The sequence below is a fragment of the Muntiacus reevesi genome, chromosome 15, assembly GCF_963930625.1.
Source record: "Muntiacus reevesi chromosome 15, mMunRee1.1, whole genome shotgun sequence".
Classification (NCBI taxonomy): Eukaryota; Metazoa; Chordata; class Mammalia; order Artiodactyla; family Cervidae; genus Muntiacus; species Muntiacus reevesi.
This window is the reverse complement of record NC_089263.1, coordinates 22665546-22679337: the sequence shown is the minus strand read 5'-3', so window position 1 is coordinate 22679337 and position 13792 is coordinate 22665546. Positions and strand designations below refer to the sequence as shown.

At 40.8% G+C, this 13792-nt stretch overlaps 1 protein-coding gene across 3 annotated transcripts in view; it reads left to right on the top strand.

Moving 5' to 3' along the window:
- Positions 1–13792, top strand: part of ADAMTSL3 (ADAMTS like 3) — a 361288-nt gene that overhangs the window by 151863 nt on the left and 195633 nt on the right. For all 3 annotated transcript variants that reach the window (XM_065906671.1, XM_065906673.1, XM_065906672.1), the window contains exon 7: positions 5070–5196. In XM_065906671.1, coding sequence (XP_065762743.1) covers positions 5070–5196 — 127 coding nt within the window. The remainder of the gene's footprint in view (positions 1–5069; positions 5197–13792) is intronic.

Sequence of the window (13792 nt, the reverse complement as noted above, 5' to 3'; positions counted from 1 at the left end):
GTCTGAGCACAGCATCTAGCATTAGACAACCCTACTCACTCAATGAAATTTGCTTTTGCTTTGGGGGCCTGATTTTTACCAGAAATAGGATCTGTTTGGAACCAGATCTGCATAACAAGTCCAATGTACCTTTCAGGTTTTTTGAATTCCTTGACGACTGGGTAAATGAAGAAATCACTCTCTGTTTCTAGTAAAAAGAATAGCATCCAACACACACTGGATGCTTACTCGGGGTCAGACACTGTCTAAGCCCTTGGCTGTGTTAGCACATCAGACACTCTGAAGTCGGGATAGTCATAATCCTCACTGTGTTCATAAGGAAACTGGAATTTGAAGAGGCTAAGTGATTTGCCCTGATGATACAGCTAGAAAATGGTAGAACTGGATTATGAACCCAAGAAACTGAATTCCAAAATCTGTTTTTTTAACCTTTGTGCTATATTGATGATATTTTTACTTTTTGTGTTACTGCAAGTATCACTGAAGTTTGGAAATGAGATGCTATTCTAGCAGATGACAGTCAGCACAATAGGTGAGCGATGCTTAGACAGTTTAGGACAGAGGTTGAAACTCAAATATCTACACCCCACTCAGGGAGGAAGACTGCTCAGGTGTAGTCATAGTGAGTAATGAGAGCTATCATGAGCTGGAGAATATATACCTGCTTGTTGATGTGCTCAAGGGATCAACCATATATAAACATCAGTTTTTGTCAACAGGAGCCAGAAATCTAGATTTTAATGTGAAGTGTTCAATTTCAAGCAACACCGTGATGTTAATGACATTGCTCTATCCATCAATAGTTAAGTAGAACTCCAATATAATAGAGGCTAGGGTTTCCTTCAGTAATAAACAACCCCCCAAAAGCTCCATGGCTTAAAACAAAGATTACTTTTAATTCATGCTACTTGGCCAATGTGGGTCAGCAGGGGTGTCTGCCCTTGAATGTCTCAGAGACCCAGACTGAAGGAGCCTTTATTTGCATACACGTTTTGCATAATAACTACAGCAGTGAGGAGGGAAACGTGTGACTCATGCGCTGACCCTTGAAGCTTCTAACCAAAGAGATGCAGACACTTAGACTCATATTTCATTGGCCAAAGACAATCAATGACCACACTTATTTCTAAGGGGGTGGGGAAGTGCAGTCCTCCATGGGCTTAAGGGAGAAACTAATTATTTATGAATATTCCTAATGACTGCCATAGCTCCATATACTCTGATTTTTCAGGCAGAAATGTTAGAATTTTTTGTAATGTAGAATTCAATTTTCAGAGATCTCAAACAGAAGTTGACTCAAAAAATTATTTGCTTCTTGAAGAATTAAATTTGACTGATCTGGGAAATTCATACTTTGTTCCATCTGGAGTAAAGACCCTTATTTAAACACTGACTTCTATGAACAGTGTAAGAAATCATAGGCTGGAACTATGAAATAATCCTTCACTGAAGTGACGATTTATATATGAGTATTTATTCCCCAAAGTACTGCTCATATATCTTAAATTTTTACTTATATTATCCCCAGTGTTGTGTAACTTGTCTCATCAACTGCACTGTAAGATAGGAATCCATCTTATTAATTTAGACTGTAATGCCTGGCTCTATACAAATTGGCTGTGTGGATGTTAATACATTTTATTGACATGTTTATCAATTAGCGATTTTTAAATCATTACAGCTAGAGATCTTGACTTCAGGAGAAGTTACTGAACTTGAAAATGCTTCAGGCAATTCTTAAAAAGTTGCTCATTGTTGATTATGATGAGATCTGAGAGCCAGTATTCAGTAGTCCCTCAATTTCAAGGGCAGTTTTGGCTTATCTCCTATGAATCACAAGGCAATCAGATCTTTTTAGATATTATTTTTCTGTGATGTTTTCACATGCTTTTATTGGCTGCAGGATTTGGATGAACTGTAACTTTAAAAATTATGAAATAAATATCAGTGCTCAGGGAGGTATTTGATTGCGCAAGATCTTGCAAGGCTCTAAACACCCTTCAAAACAAGCCCATCCTAGCTCCTAAACCCACACCCTTCCTGAATGACCAGATAAAGAGCGATTCTCATTCTCATGAAATGCAGAGTGCTCAGGGACTCGCATGCATGAGGACAGAGCTTGGCCCAGGAACAGTATTTCTATAATTTAATGGTAGAATTACTCCCCTTGGAGAAAGTTGCTTGAACGCAAGTTACTCATTGATTAAATCTTAACCATGCAAGTATGGTTCCAAAATCAATCACTCTTAAGTTATTCCACATGTACTTAGTAAATATTAATATAAAAGCCTGTGTAACTAGGTTTGTTGTTTTCCATCTGCTGATACTAAAGGTGAGGAAGATAGAGCATAGTGATAAGATTCTGGTGTTAGAGGACCTGGATATTCAAACAATATACTAGTTGTGTAATGTTGGAAAGTCATGTAACCTCAGAAACAGTCAGATGTCTAATTTGTAAAATCGAGATAAAAGGTATCAAACGGTGGCCATGAAAATTAAATGAAATAATGTGTATTACATGCTTGGCATAACACCAGCATTCAATAAAAATCAGCTATTATTATTACTGTTTCACTATTATCTTTATAAAAAATCATATAATCAGAATGAAAGGGTCTCAGAGGATTCAGCTGCTCATCAAATAATTTAATCCCCTCTTCAGTTTTCCTGTCCCAAAGTCTCCTACCTAGCCTGTGATTGAATATTTATTGTTGGATAACTCTGACTCTAAAAACGTTCTCATATTGAACTAAATTACACCTAAACCTGTATCTTTCACCATTTGAAAATACACAGAACAAATGCAAAGCCTTTCTTCACGACATCCCTCTGTGAATTTGAAAATATCTCTAATCATAGGCTTTTCCTCAAACTTCCTTGGAACTTTTCCCACCTCTCCCTGAAACTTTCATTTGATCTTGTTCCTTCCCTTCAGCAGCAGCACTTTGAAAAGAATAGTCGATAGATGTGGTTTCGACTTCCTCCAGTTTTATATTCCCGTCAACACCTTGGATACAGACTCTGACCCAGCAGTTCCCCCTAGCTGAAGTGTAGGGGCTCAACCCGGGAGTCCAGGCAAAATGAAAAACAGAGAGAGGTGATTCAAGGGGCTCTCTTTTGTTGAGCCCTTCGAGTATTCTAATCACTCTACTAGGAGTTTTACATGTATTTTCTCATTTCATTCCTAGTATAGACCCTCTGTGAAGTATGTGTGAGTGTCCCTATTTTACTCTTGAGGAAAATGAGCCTCCTAGAGTAGTTTGCATTGTTGTACATCCTGCATCTTGAAAGGGGTGGTAGGACTGGGTAGTTGTTGTAATTGGGCTGTTTGCCTCCAAGGTCTCTGCACTTAACCACCAGGCATATAAATACAAATAACACTGAAAGTGTGCAGAGAGTTAGAAATAAACCAGCTCATTAGTTAGTGTTAATATTACTAAGTGTATGTCATGTACAAGTCATATTTATAAAATAAAAATAAATATAAGATGTAGCCCTTTTTCCCATATAAGGAAGCTCACAGTTCAGCAGATGCACACACACTACTCACAAAAGCTTCCCTCATAGCTCAGTGGGTAAAGAATCTGCCTGCGATGCAAGAGACGCTGGTTGGATTCCTGGGTCGGGAAGATCCCCTGGAGAAGGGAAAGGCTACGCACTCCAGTATTCTTGGGCTTCCCTTGTGGCTCAGCTGGCAAAGAATCCACCTGCAATGTGGGAGACCTGGATTCCATCCCTGGGTTGGGAAGATCCCCTGGAGAAGGGAAAGGCTACCCACTCTAGTATTCTGGCCTGGAGAATTCCATGGACTAATAAGTCCATGGGATCTCAAAGAGTTGGACACAACTGAGTGACTTTCACTTCACTTCTCTTCACTTACAAAAAGTAATAATTCACAAGAGACTGAAGGATGTCAGTATAAGCATATTCTGAGATATCTCTCTTGTTAATTCCTTGTATTTTAAAAATTATTGATAAAAGGTTTTAGAAGAATTTTATACACACACATATATACATATATAAGTAAAACTATGTAGGTATAAATATAGATAATGATACAGAAGGATATACAAAGATCCAGATACAGGATATTGAGAGAGATGGATTTATCAATATGAATAAGATATAGGTATGTGTGTTAGTGACTTAGTTGTGTCTGACTCTTTGCGACGCCGTGGACTATAGCCCACCAGGCTCCTCTGTCCATGGAATTCTCCAGGCAAGAATCTTGGAGTAGGTTGCCATTCTCTTCTCCAGGGGATCTTTCCAACCCAGGGATTGAACCCGGGTCTCCTGCATTGTAGGCAGATTCTTTATAATCTGAAGACCAGTGATGTAGGTATAGATTGAGATTAAAAATAGAAAAAAATTAAATTAAACTATGGAACAGAAGGATATATATCAACCTCAAAATAGTGGTCATCTGGGGGAAGAAATGAGAGAACAGGACTAGGGTAGGGATAGAAAGAGAGGGAAGGGGTTGGGGGAGGAGGAGAGGGGAAGTATTTGTAATGTTCCTTTCGTTTTATGTACATAAAATAGCTGAATAGAAGTATAAATAAAAAACTAAGGACGAGAGTGTCAAAGGGCAGCCTCCATTCATCTTTAATTCTTTGGTCTTTGGATAAGAATTTTATATATAAATGACATGGTGCTGTAAAGCTTTATATATTATTTTTATTTTTAAGATTTTTCTATTTTTGATTTGACCATTTTCAAATTCTTTATTGAATTTGTTACAATATTGCTTCTGTTTTATGTTTTGGGATTTTTTTTTTTTTTTTTTTTTTTTTTTTTTTTGGCTATGAGTCATGTGGGATCTTAGTTCCCTAGCCAGGAATCAAACTCACACATCCTGGGCATTGGGAGGTGAATCCAGAGGTCCTAACCTCAGAACCCCCAGGGAAGTCCCTTTATTTATTATTATATACTTTAAAATCTGTGTTCTCATAAAAGAGAGCCAACTCATACATTTAAGAAGGATAATACCATCGGTATGATTTCTGAAATACATAAGGTCTGATATACCCATATCTCTACCCACTCCTGACGGTATCTTCTGTCTGCAGGCAGTGGGCTGCGACCGGCAACTGGGGAGCAACGCCAAGGAGGACAACTGTGGTGTCTGTGCTGGTGACGGCGCCACCTGCAGGCTGGTGCGGGGACAGTCAAAGTCACACGTGTCTCCTGAAAAAAGTAGGTTTTAAACCCAATACATTATCATACAACAGCCTGTGCTTTAGACCGTCTGATAGTAAAATAACATTTTCCCATTGCTGAGGTTTTTAGGTAGTAAGAACTTTTGACTGGTGTTCTAAAAGACACATTTCTCCCCAAAAGTGTAGTAGATCAAATTTTTATTCCCATTACCTCTTCTTAGATTACCTGTTTCTTTGAACTTTTGCTAAAACAGAGTACAACTATTTTTTTAAATTTGCTGATTTTTTTAAGGTAAACTAGGAGTCATTATTTCTTTTGCCCCCTTTTGATTGATAACAAGGTAGAAAATATCCTGTATTTATTGAAATATTGTCCTGCATTTATTGCCCATTTATACTTTTTTATCTTTCAATTAGTTGCTGAAGTCATTTACTTTTTTCCCTATTTGGATGGTGATCTTTTCCTGACTTTTATCATGAATATATACTATTTGTTGTAACTGTTTTTAATATTCTCAGTTTGTCATTTGACTTTCAGTATTGTTTGTGTTTGTAGAATCAGTAGTTTCTAAATTATAGATACACAGAATTCTCCACCTTTTAAGTTTGGTAATATCTGCTTAATTTTTTTTTTTTAATTAATGGTCAGTCAACTTTTTCTGTAAAGGAGTAGAGAGGAAATATTTAAGGGCTTTTTAGCCTCTATAGTTTCTGTCTTAGCTACTCAGCACTGCTGCTGCAGGTAAAAAGCAGCCACAGGCAACCAGTGAACCAATGGAAAGAGCTGTGTTCCAATAAAGTTTTATTTACAAAACTAACCTGCAGGCTAAATTTGACCCTCAGGGTGTAGTTTGCCTACCCCCTGCCTTAAAGAGAAAAAAATTATACATGTATGCCTTCTGCCAGTGCTTTTTTGTTTGTGTGTTCCTACTTTAAAATCTTATTTCTTTGAGTTTATTTGGATTTAACTTATGAAACAGAAAGTGAAAGTGAAAGTCGCTCAGTCCTGTCTGACTCTTGCAACCCCATGGACTGTAGCCCATGGGATTCTCCAGGCCAGAATACTGGAGTTGGTAGCTGTTCCCTTCTCCAGGGGATCTTCCCGACCCAGGAATCAAACCAGGGTCTCCTGCATTGCAGAGGGATTCTTTACCAACTGAGCTATCAGGGAAGTCAAAAGTTTATTTATTTTTTTGGCCACACTGATTGGCTTGTGGGATCATAGTTCCCCACCAGGGATTGAACCTGTGCCCTTTGCATTGGGAGCACAGAGTCCTAACCATTGGACTGCTGGGAAAGTCTATGAAATGGGGATTTTACTCATTCTCCCTAAATGCGGAGAACCCTAGAGGAGGAGTGGAGGGTGGAGAGGGTTTTCCAGGCAGAGAAAAAAAAAGTTCATGGCGTGACATTCGAGTGAAGCCTGGACTTCCTTGAGTAACCTAGGATTTCACATCGGTTAGGGTGGAAGGAAAGATACAGTGGCATTCAGAAGGAATCATAAAGGCCTTCATTGTTGCGAGTCATGTTTCAGGTTAAGTGAAGTCATTACAGCAATTTAGGCAGTGGAGGGACTTGATTAGATTTGCATTTTAATGAAGTGATTCTGGCAACATGTGGAGCTGAGCCTGGAAGCAAGGAGTCCAACTAGGATGCCACATTTAAATACCCAAGGGTGTTTGAAATAATGATGTCTTCATCGGGGTTGTAGTGAGGTGGGAGAGATAGAGGAAGGAGCAGAGAGATTTAGGAGAGAGAGTCAGCAGAGTTTGCTAATTTATTGAGTGAAAACTGTAAGAAAGAGGAAGCTAGAATGATGCAGATTTCCCAGCCTGAGCAGCTGGGTGGATTTCTTTTCTGTCCATCTGGGGAAGGAATGCGTGAAGAGGAGATGCATACCAAAAATAAGGGTTCACCTCCTTGGGTTTTCTTCTTTCCAGAAATGTGGCCCCATAAGTAGTCAGTGCTTTGGTACTTTTCTGATGCCTTCAAACAGATGTTAATTATATTTTGTTTGGGGTGAAAGAATTGATCTGAAATGTGACAGTCCATTGTTGTTAATGGTCTTTAGTTATGCATTTTTTAATACATATATTTTTTAAGGTAATTAACTTTTTATGGCTGCATCGGGTCTTAGTTGCAGCTCAGGGGATCTTCCATCTTCATTGTGACACACGGGATCTTTAGCTGTGGCGTTGGAATTCTTAGTTGCAGCACATGGGATCTAGTTCCCTGACCAGGGATCAAACCTGGGCCCCCTGCATTGGGAGTGTGGAGTCTTAGCCACTGGACCACCAGGGAGTTCCCTTTAGTTATAAATTAACTGAGTTTATCCAAAGAGAGTATATACAATATATTAGGAAGGCATGAGAATTTAGCCAGGGTAAAAGCTCAAACTTTTTCAAGTGAATTCAAGGGATTCAAGTGAAAAGATAATGAGAAAAGTAGGTAAACTCAGAACTTAGCAGAAGCAATATGGGAGCTGAAGGAATAAGTAATTCCAAAAAGGAGGTAATAGTCAGCCATGTGAAATGCTGTGTCAAGGTCAACTGGAGTAAAAGTCCAAAAATTTCTCATTGGCAATTTGAAGCCAAATCTGTGACCTTAGCAAGAGTGCTTTCAATGAATTTCTGGCTAAAACCAAAGCCTGATTGCAGTGGGTTTAGAAGTAAATAGAAGATGAGAGAATGAATGGAGGGAAGGATTTTCCCAGGACTAAAGGAGGGGGTATACAATCATACCATGTTAAGAACTGAGTAACTCTAGGTGCCCTTGGAGAACACGGTGATAAATTAACTGTGTTCCAATACAGTTTTTTTTTTTCTTTTTACATTCTGTTCGTTAGGAGGTAGAATCAGCTGCTTTAGAGTGAAGACTCTCAAACAGATTCACCAATGGGGATAATAATTATGCTCAGCTCTTAGGATCATTGTGAGGATCAAATTAAACTGCGTATGAAAAAGTGTCTGACACGTAGTTAACATTGGCTGAAGGATAAAGGGAGATGACCCTACTCTCCAGCCATCCTTTTCTCCATTGAAAGCTATGATCTCTACATCACTTCCTTCTTCCTTAGGATAAAGCATTGGCAAAGGGATTAACAGTAGAAAAGAAAACAATTTGAGTACAACAAAATATCCGTGCAAGCTTTGGGAATAATTGTGGCAGAAGGGCGCTTAGTGACTTGAGAAACAGGTTTAATATTCTTTCAATTGCAAAATGTACTATTGTCTGAATTGTCTGTTGTAGACAGTAAGCCCAAGTTGGTGTTTGGTGAGCATGGCGTCTGGCCTCATCACTTCATGGCAAATAGATGGAGAGACAGTGGAAACAGTGTCAGACTATTTTTTTGGGCTCCAAAATCACTGCAGATGGTGATTGCAGCCATGAAATTAAAAGACACTTACTCCTTGGTAGGAAAGTTATGACTAGCCTAGAGAGCATATTAAAAAGCAGAGACATTACTTTGCCAACAAATGTCCGTCCAGTCAAGGCTATGGTTTTTCCAGTGGTCATGTATGGATATGAGAGTTGGACTCAAGAAAGCTGAGCACCGAAAAATTGATGCTTTTGAATCAAGGTGTTGGAGAAGACTCTTGAGAGTCCCTTGGACTGCAAGGAGATCCAACCAGTCCATCCTAAAGGAGATCAGTCCTGGGTGTTCATTGGAAGGACTGATGTTGAACCTAAAACTCCAATACTTTGGCCACCTCATGCGAAGAGTTGACTCATTGGAAAAGACTCTGTTGCTGGGAGGGATTGGGGGCAGGAGGAGAAGGGGATGACAGAGGATGAGATGGCTGGATGGCATCACCGACTCGATGGACATGAGTTTGAGTAAACTCTGGGAGTTGGTGATGGACAGGGAGGCCTGGCGTGCTGCGATTCACGGGGTCGCAAGGAGTTGGACACGTCTGAATGACTGAACTGAGCTGAACTGAGCTAATATTATGATGCCAAGGAATTATTAAAAGATTTCAGACTCCCTAAAAAAAATAAAAATAAAACAGAATCACAGATATAGGAAACAAACTTCTGGTTACCAAAGGGGAGAGGGAAGGGGGAGGGACAAATTAGGAGGATGGGATTAACAGATACAAACTACTGTATATAAAATAGATAAACAACAAGGATATACAGCATAGCATGGGGAATGATTATACCCAATATCTCGTAATAACCTGTAATGGAATATAATCCGCAAAAATACTGAATCACAGTGCTGTGCACCAGAAACTAACACAATATTGTGAACCAACTGTACTTCAATTAAAAAAAAATGAGGGGACTGTCAGAGACTTGAAGTGGGTAAGGAGCTCTTCAAACGTAGTAAGGAGGACGATTCCCAGAGGTTAGGACTCTGCACTTTCACTGCTGGGGCCCAGGTTCAATCTGGGGCCAGTGAGCTAAGATCCTAGAAGCCTCATGTGCGACATCCTCCCCAGAGGATGGCAAAGAGGCAGAGGAGTAGCTGCAAGGGGCCTAGGTGAGACTGGGAACCCTGAATTCGTGGAGGTCCCATGTGCTTCTCCAAGGAGCTGGCTTTGAGGGATGTGGACCAGGGAGGGATACATTCCATGGCAAATCACAGGAAACCCAACTTATAGATGCAGGAGATTACATATCTTTTCTAAGCAGAAGTCTGGAGTAGGCAGTCAGGTTTGGGGAAGCTGTTTTACTGTGTTTTTGTGAAACGAGGCTCTTGTCTCTCTTTCATCAGCCTAGACTATAGCTTTCACCTGTGGTTGCTAAGTCACTGTTAAACGTCTAGACAACACATCCAGCATGTCAGGTGATAAAGAAGAAGGTTGTGCAAAAGGCATTCTTTTAATAATGTTCCCTTTAGTCAGGGAGAGAAGTCCTCCCCAGGGAATTTTGCCTCGTTGACCAGAACTGTGGCATATGAGCTAGGAATTTCCTAGGAGCTAGGAAACCAAGTGTACCACATTGCATCCATTCTGTTATTGCTAATATTGATCTAATGGTTTATAATAAATGCATATCGTTTAATTCCACCTGTCCCCTTACATGGTAGTTTTGATATTGTCTAATCCATTTTATAGATGATACTAAGGATGAGAGAAGAGACAGTTAAGAAATTGGTGTTTGGGACCAGACTGCCTGGGTTTAAATGCTGGGTCTGTTGTTTACTAGCTGTGTAAACAGGGCAAGATTTTGAACTTTTCTGTGTATCTTGACTTTCTCATTTTAATCTGGGAACAGAAGTTGTACTGCCTCTGTAGAGTTGCTGTCAGGACTAGATAAGTCAGTCATGCCCAGCATTGCAAATAATGTCTGGCACCTGGAGAGTGTTCAGTAAATGCTAGCAATATTTTTATTAGAAATATTGTCATTTAGGTACCAAAGGCTGTCACTCTCTAACATAATATTAAATGTAAACAGATTTCAAAACCAACTTATTCCACCCAGCCATTGTTTTTGAGAGTGCTACTGATGGGTACAGAGGAAAATCATGTCAAAGGTGTCAAAAAACAGTGAATTGTGGAGTTTCCCTGGTAGCTCAGTGGTAAAGAACCCTCCTGCCAATGCAGGAGACGCAGGTTTGATCCCTGGGTCAGGAAGATCCCCTGGAGGAGGAAATGGCAACACACTACAGTACTCTTGCCTGGAGAATTCCATGGACAGAGGAGCCTGGCGGGCTACGGCCCATGGGGGTTACATAGAATCGGATAGGACTTAGCGACTGAACAACAACAAACCAAAGATAGAGGAAAGAATCAGACCCAGAGGAAGAGAGTGAAGAGCCAGGCTGTGCTGTGGAGAGTTAACTAGAGTGACTTTGGTATGAGATGACAATCGGGAAAGTCACCGCTGACTCGGGCATCGGGAAAGTGCTGACATGGTGTTGGCTTGAAAGAATGTGCAAATATCATCAGGAAAGATGTCGTCTTGTGAGGGTCTCAGAGAGATTAGAAACTGAGAAAATTCTAGTTGAAGTAGAGTAGAATCTGAGTGAAATTGTGTCAAGAAACCAGTCTTTTTGAAGAAGTTTTCTAAGGAAGCGCTGGGAGGGGATTGTAATGGGGGCTGTACTGGCTGAAATGGGGCTTCCTGCTTGACTTCACTGTTCCTCACACTTGGTAAGGTACTTCATTTTCTCGCTGTGTGTCTCTCTCTGTCTTTCTCTCTTTCATTGATTTTCAGCTTTAGGATAACAGATCCTCTTGAGAATCTGTTGAAAATTATGCATTCTTCTCTCCAGAAAAAAATGCATGTGTCCCCATAAACCTCAAATTTGCCATTCTGAGTTTTTGAAGGGATCTCAGACCCTTGATACCAGTTCAGAACAATTCAAGTGAAGGGTCGCTAAACATTTAATACTTTTAAGTAATTTATGCAAAGGAAGAGCAGCTGGAGCTCAGAGACAGATCCCTAAAGGGAACTAGTAGAGCTGGGGGCATGCCGCTGGCAAGTCCAGGCTCTGTCTGCCTGCTCTAGGGCTGAGGCTAAAGTTAGCAAAGATGCCTGCCTGCCTGCCTGCATGAAAACCTGGTGCTTCTCATCCTTGCTTTTCATTATGGCCCCTTCATGTCTGTTACTGCTCTGAATCTGGCCAACTGAAGCTGTTTTTGGCTGAGATTTTCCGTGGGCCATATGGAAGCACTTCCCTATAATGATGCTTTGTGTGAAAGAAATGTGGGAAATGAAGCCACGTCTCTCCCTGAGTGTGTATCCCCAGGCCTGCAGAGTCCACCAGGCTCCTTGGTCCTCACCTTGCCAAGCCGTCATTCCTATCTTCCCCAAGTCTCACGCTGAAGGAGGCCAGGGCAGGGAGATGCTGTTGGCACAGCCCTGCTAGCAAGAAAGTGCATGAGGCTGCTCTTGGGCCCTGTTTCCATTCTGCAGGGAGGCAGATTCAAGGTGGAAGAGCCTGGAGCCAAAACCTTAGCTGTGAGAAATATCAGAAATTAATCCACATACAACATGCACATTTCCTGTTCGGAGGGAGGAGGAGAGAGGCTGAACTCACAACTGGCATCCATAGCTTTGGCTGTTGGAACAGAGAGCTGGAGGCCACTCAGCTTTTTAAGGAGAGAAGAGTCTAAAAACAGCAACAAAAAAGCATACACCCCTGATTGGAGCATTTGGATTTGGTACTGGGGGACTCACTTGTATTTCCAGATTTTGCCATTGTTTTGATCTTGTCCATAGAAGGACCATGCACCCCTGAGATAAATAAATAAGCTCACCATGCCTGATCTGTTCGTAGAGTTGACCTTTGAACAACACGGGTTTGAACTGCATGGTTTTCCATTTTCTTCAGCAGTAAATACTACATGAATAAATGACCTGTAGTTGATTGGACCCACCCACATGGAACCACAGATAACAGAGAAAGTGTATATGGAGAGCTGACTGTCAGTTATACTCAGATTTTGTGGGGCTTTTTTGGCTGTGATGCATGGCATTTGGGATCTTAGTTTCCCAATCAGGGATTGACCCAGCCCCCTGAGTTGAGAGTGCAGTCTTAACCACTCTGGAAAGTCCCTGCGCTATGCTTGGATGACTGGAGGCGGTTGTTGCTCCTAACTGCCACCATCCCCACCCCCTGCATTGTCCAAGGGTCAATTGTACATTTTTCCCTGGTGACAGCTAAGTTTATTGATGCAGTGACACCTGAGGCTGACCTGGAACCCCACACCTTCTTACCAAGCATCCTTGGGTCTCCTAGAAAATACAGAATCCTGGGCTAGGTGGACTATGGGGCTGCCTCATGGGGCAGTTCTTACAACGTTTTCTCTTCATGCACTCTTTTTTTTCCTCTTCATATGCTCTTCGTTTCTGTCTTGACTGTTATTTCCAAAAACCATCTGTATACTTAACTTATTCCATGACAAAGAAGACTGTTATTGACTATAACAGGCTTGCTGAGGTGGTAAACAGATTGCTCTCCCTTCCTCCTGCCTCTTTACCTCATCTCTTTCTGCCTCCCTGCCTTCATCTTTGTAGGGTGAGATTCTGATTGATAGTGCTGTATGCCAGAACTGTGTCTGGCAAAAGAATATTCCAACCAAGCACCCTGTTCATTTTATTTATTTTTTACATTAAAAAAATATTCTTGGCCCCACTGCACAGCTCATGGGGATCCTAGTTCCCCAACCAGGAATAGAATCCTTGCCCCCTGCATTGGCAGGCAGCTTATTAATCACCAGACCACCAGGGAATTCCCAGACTCCATTCATTTTCATGGAATATTTAATTCACAAGAGAGAGCTTGACATGGATGGAGATCCCAAGATTGAAAATGTAGGGCCCTTGCTTTCACCCTTGCCTTGCTCTTCCACATGTTTTTGTGTATCTTCTATGTCCTCTGCAAAGAAAAACAAGAGGACAATGACATGTAGGTTCTGTTAAGAAGGAATGTTATCGAGGCTGTATTTCACAGAGTAGCCACACTGGCCAGGAACTCCTGGCTTAATATCTCTTTGTAAATTGCCTTTATATTTACACTTATTTTAAAATCCATACCCATATTGTAAAGTAATTAGCCTCCAGCTAATAAAAATAAATGGAAGAAACAAAGCAAAACAAAAAAAGTAAAATCCATACCCCTTCCCGTGACTTTCAGTCTTATGTATCTGGTTTTTATGTCATGTCATGTGTGCTGTCTT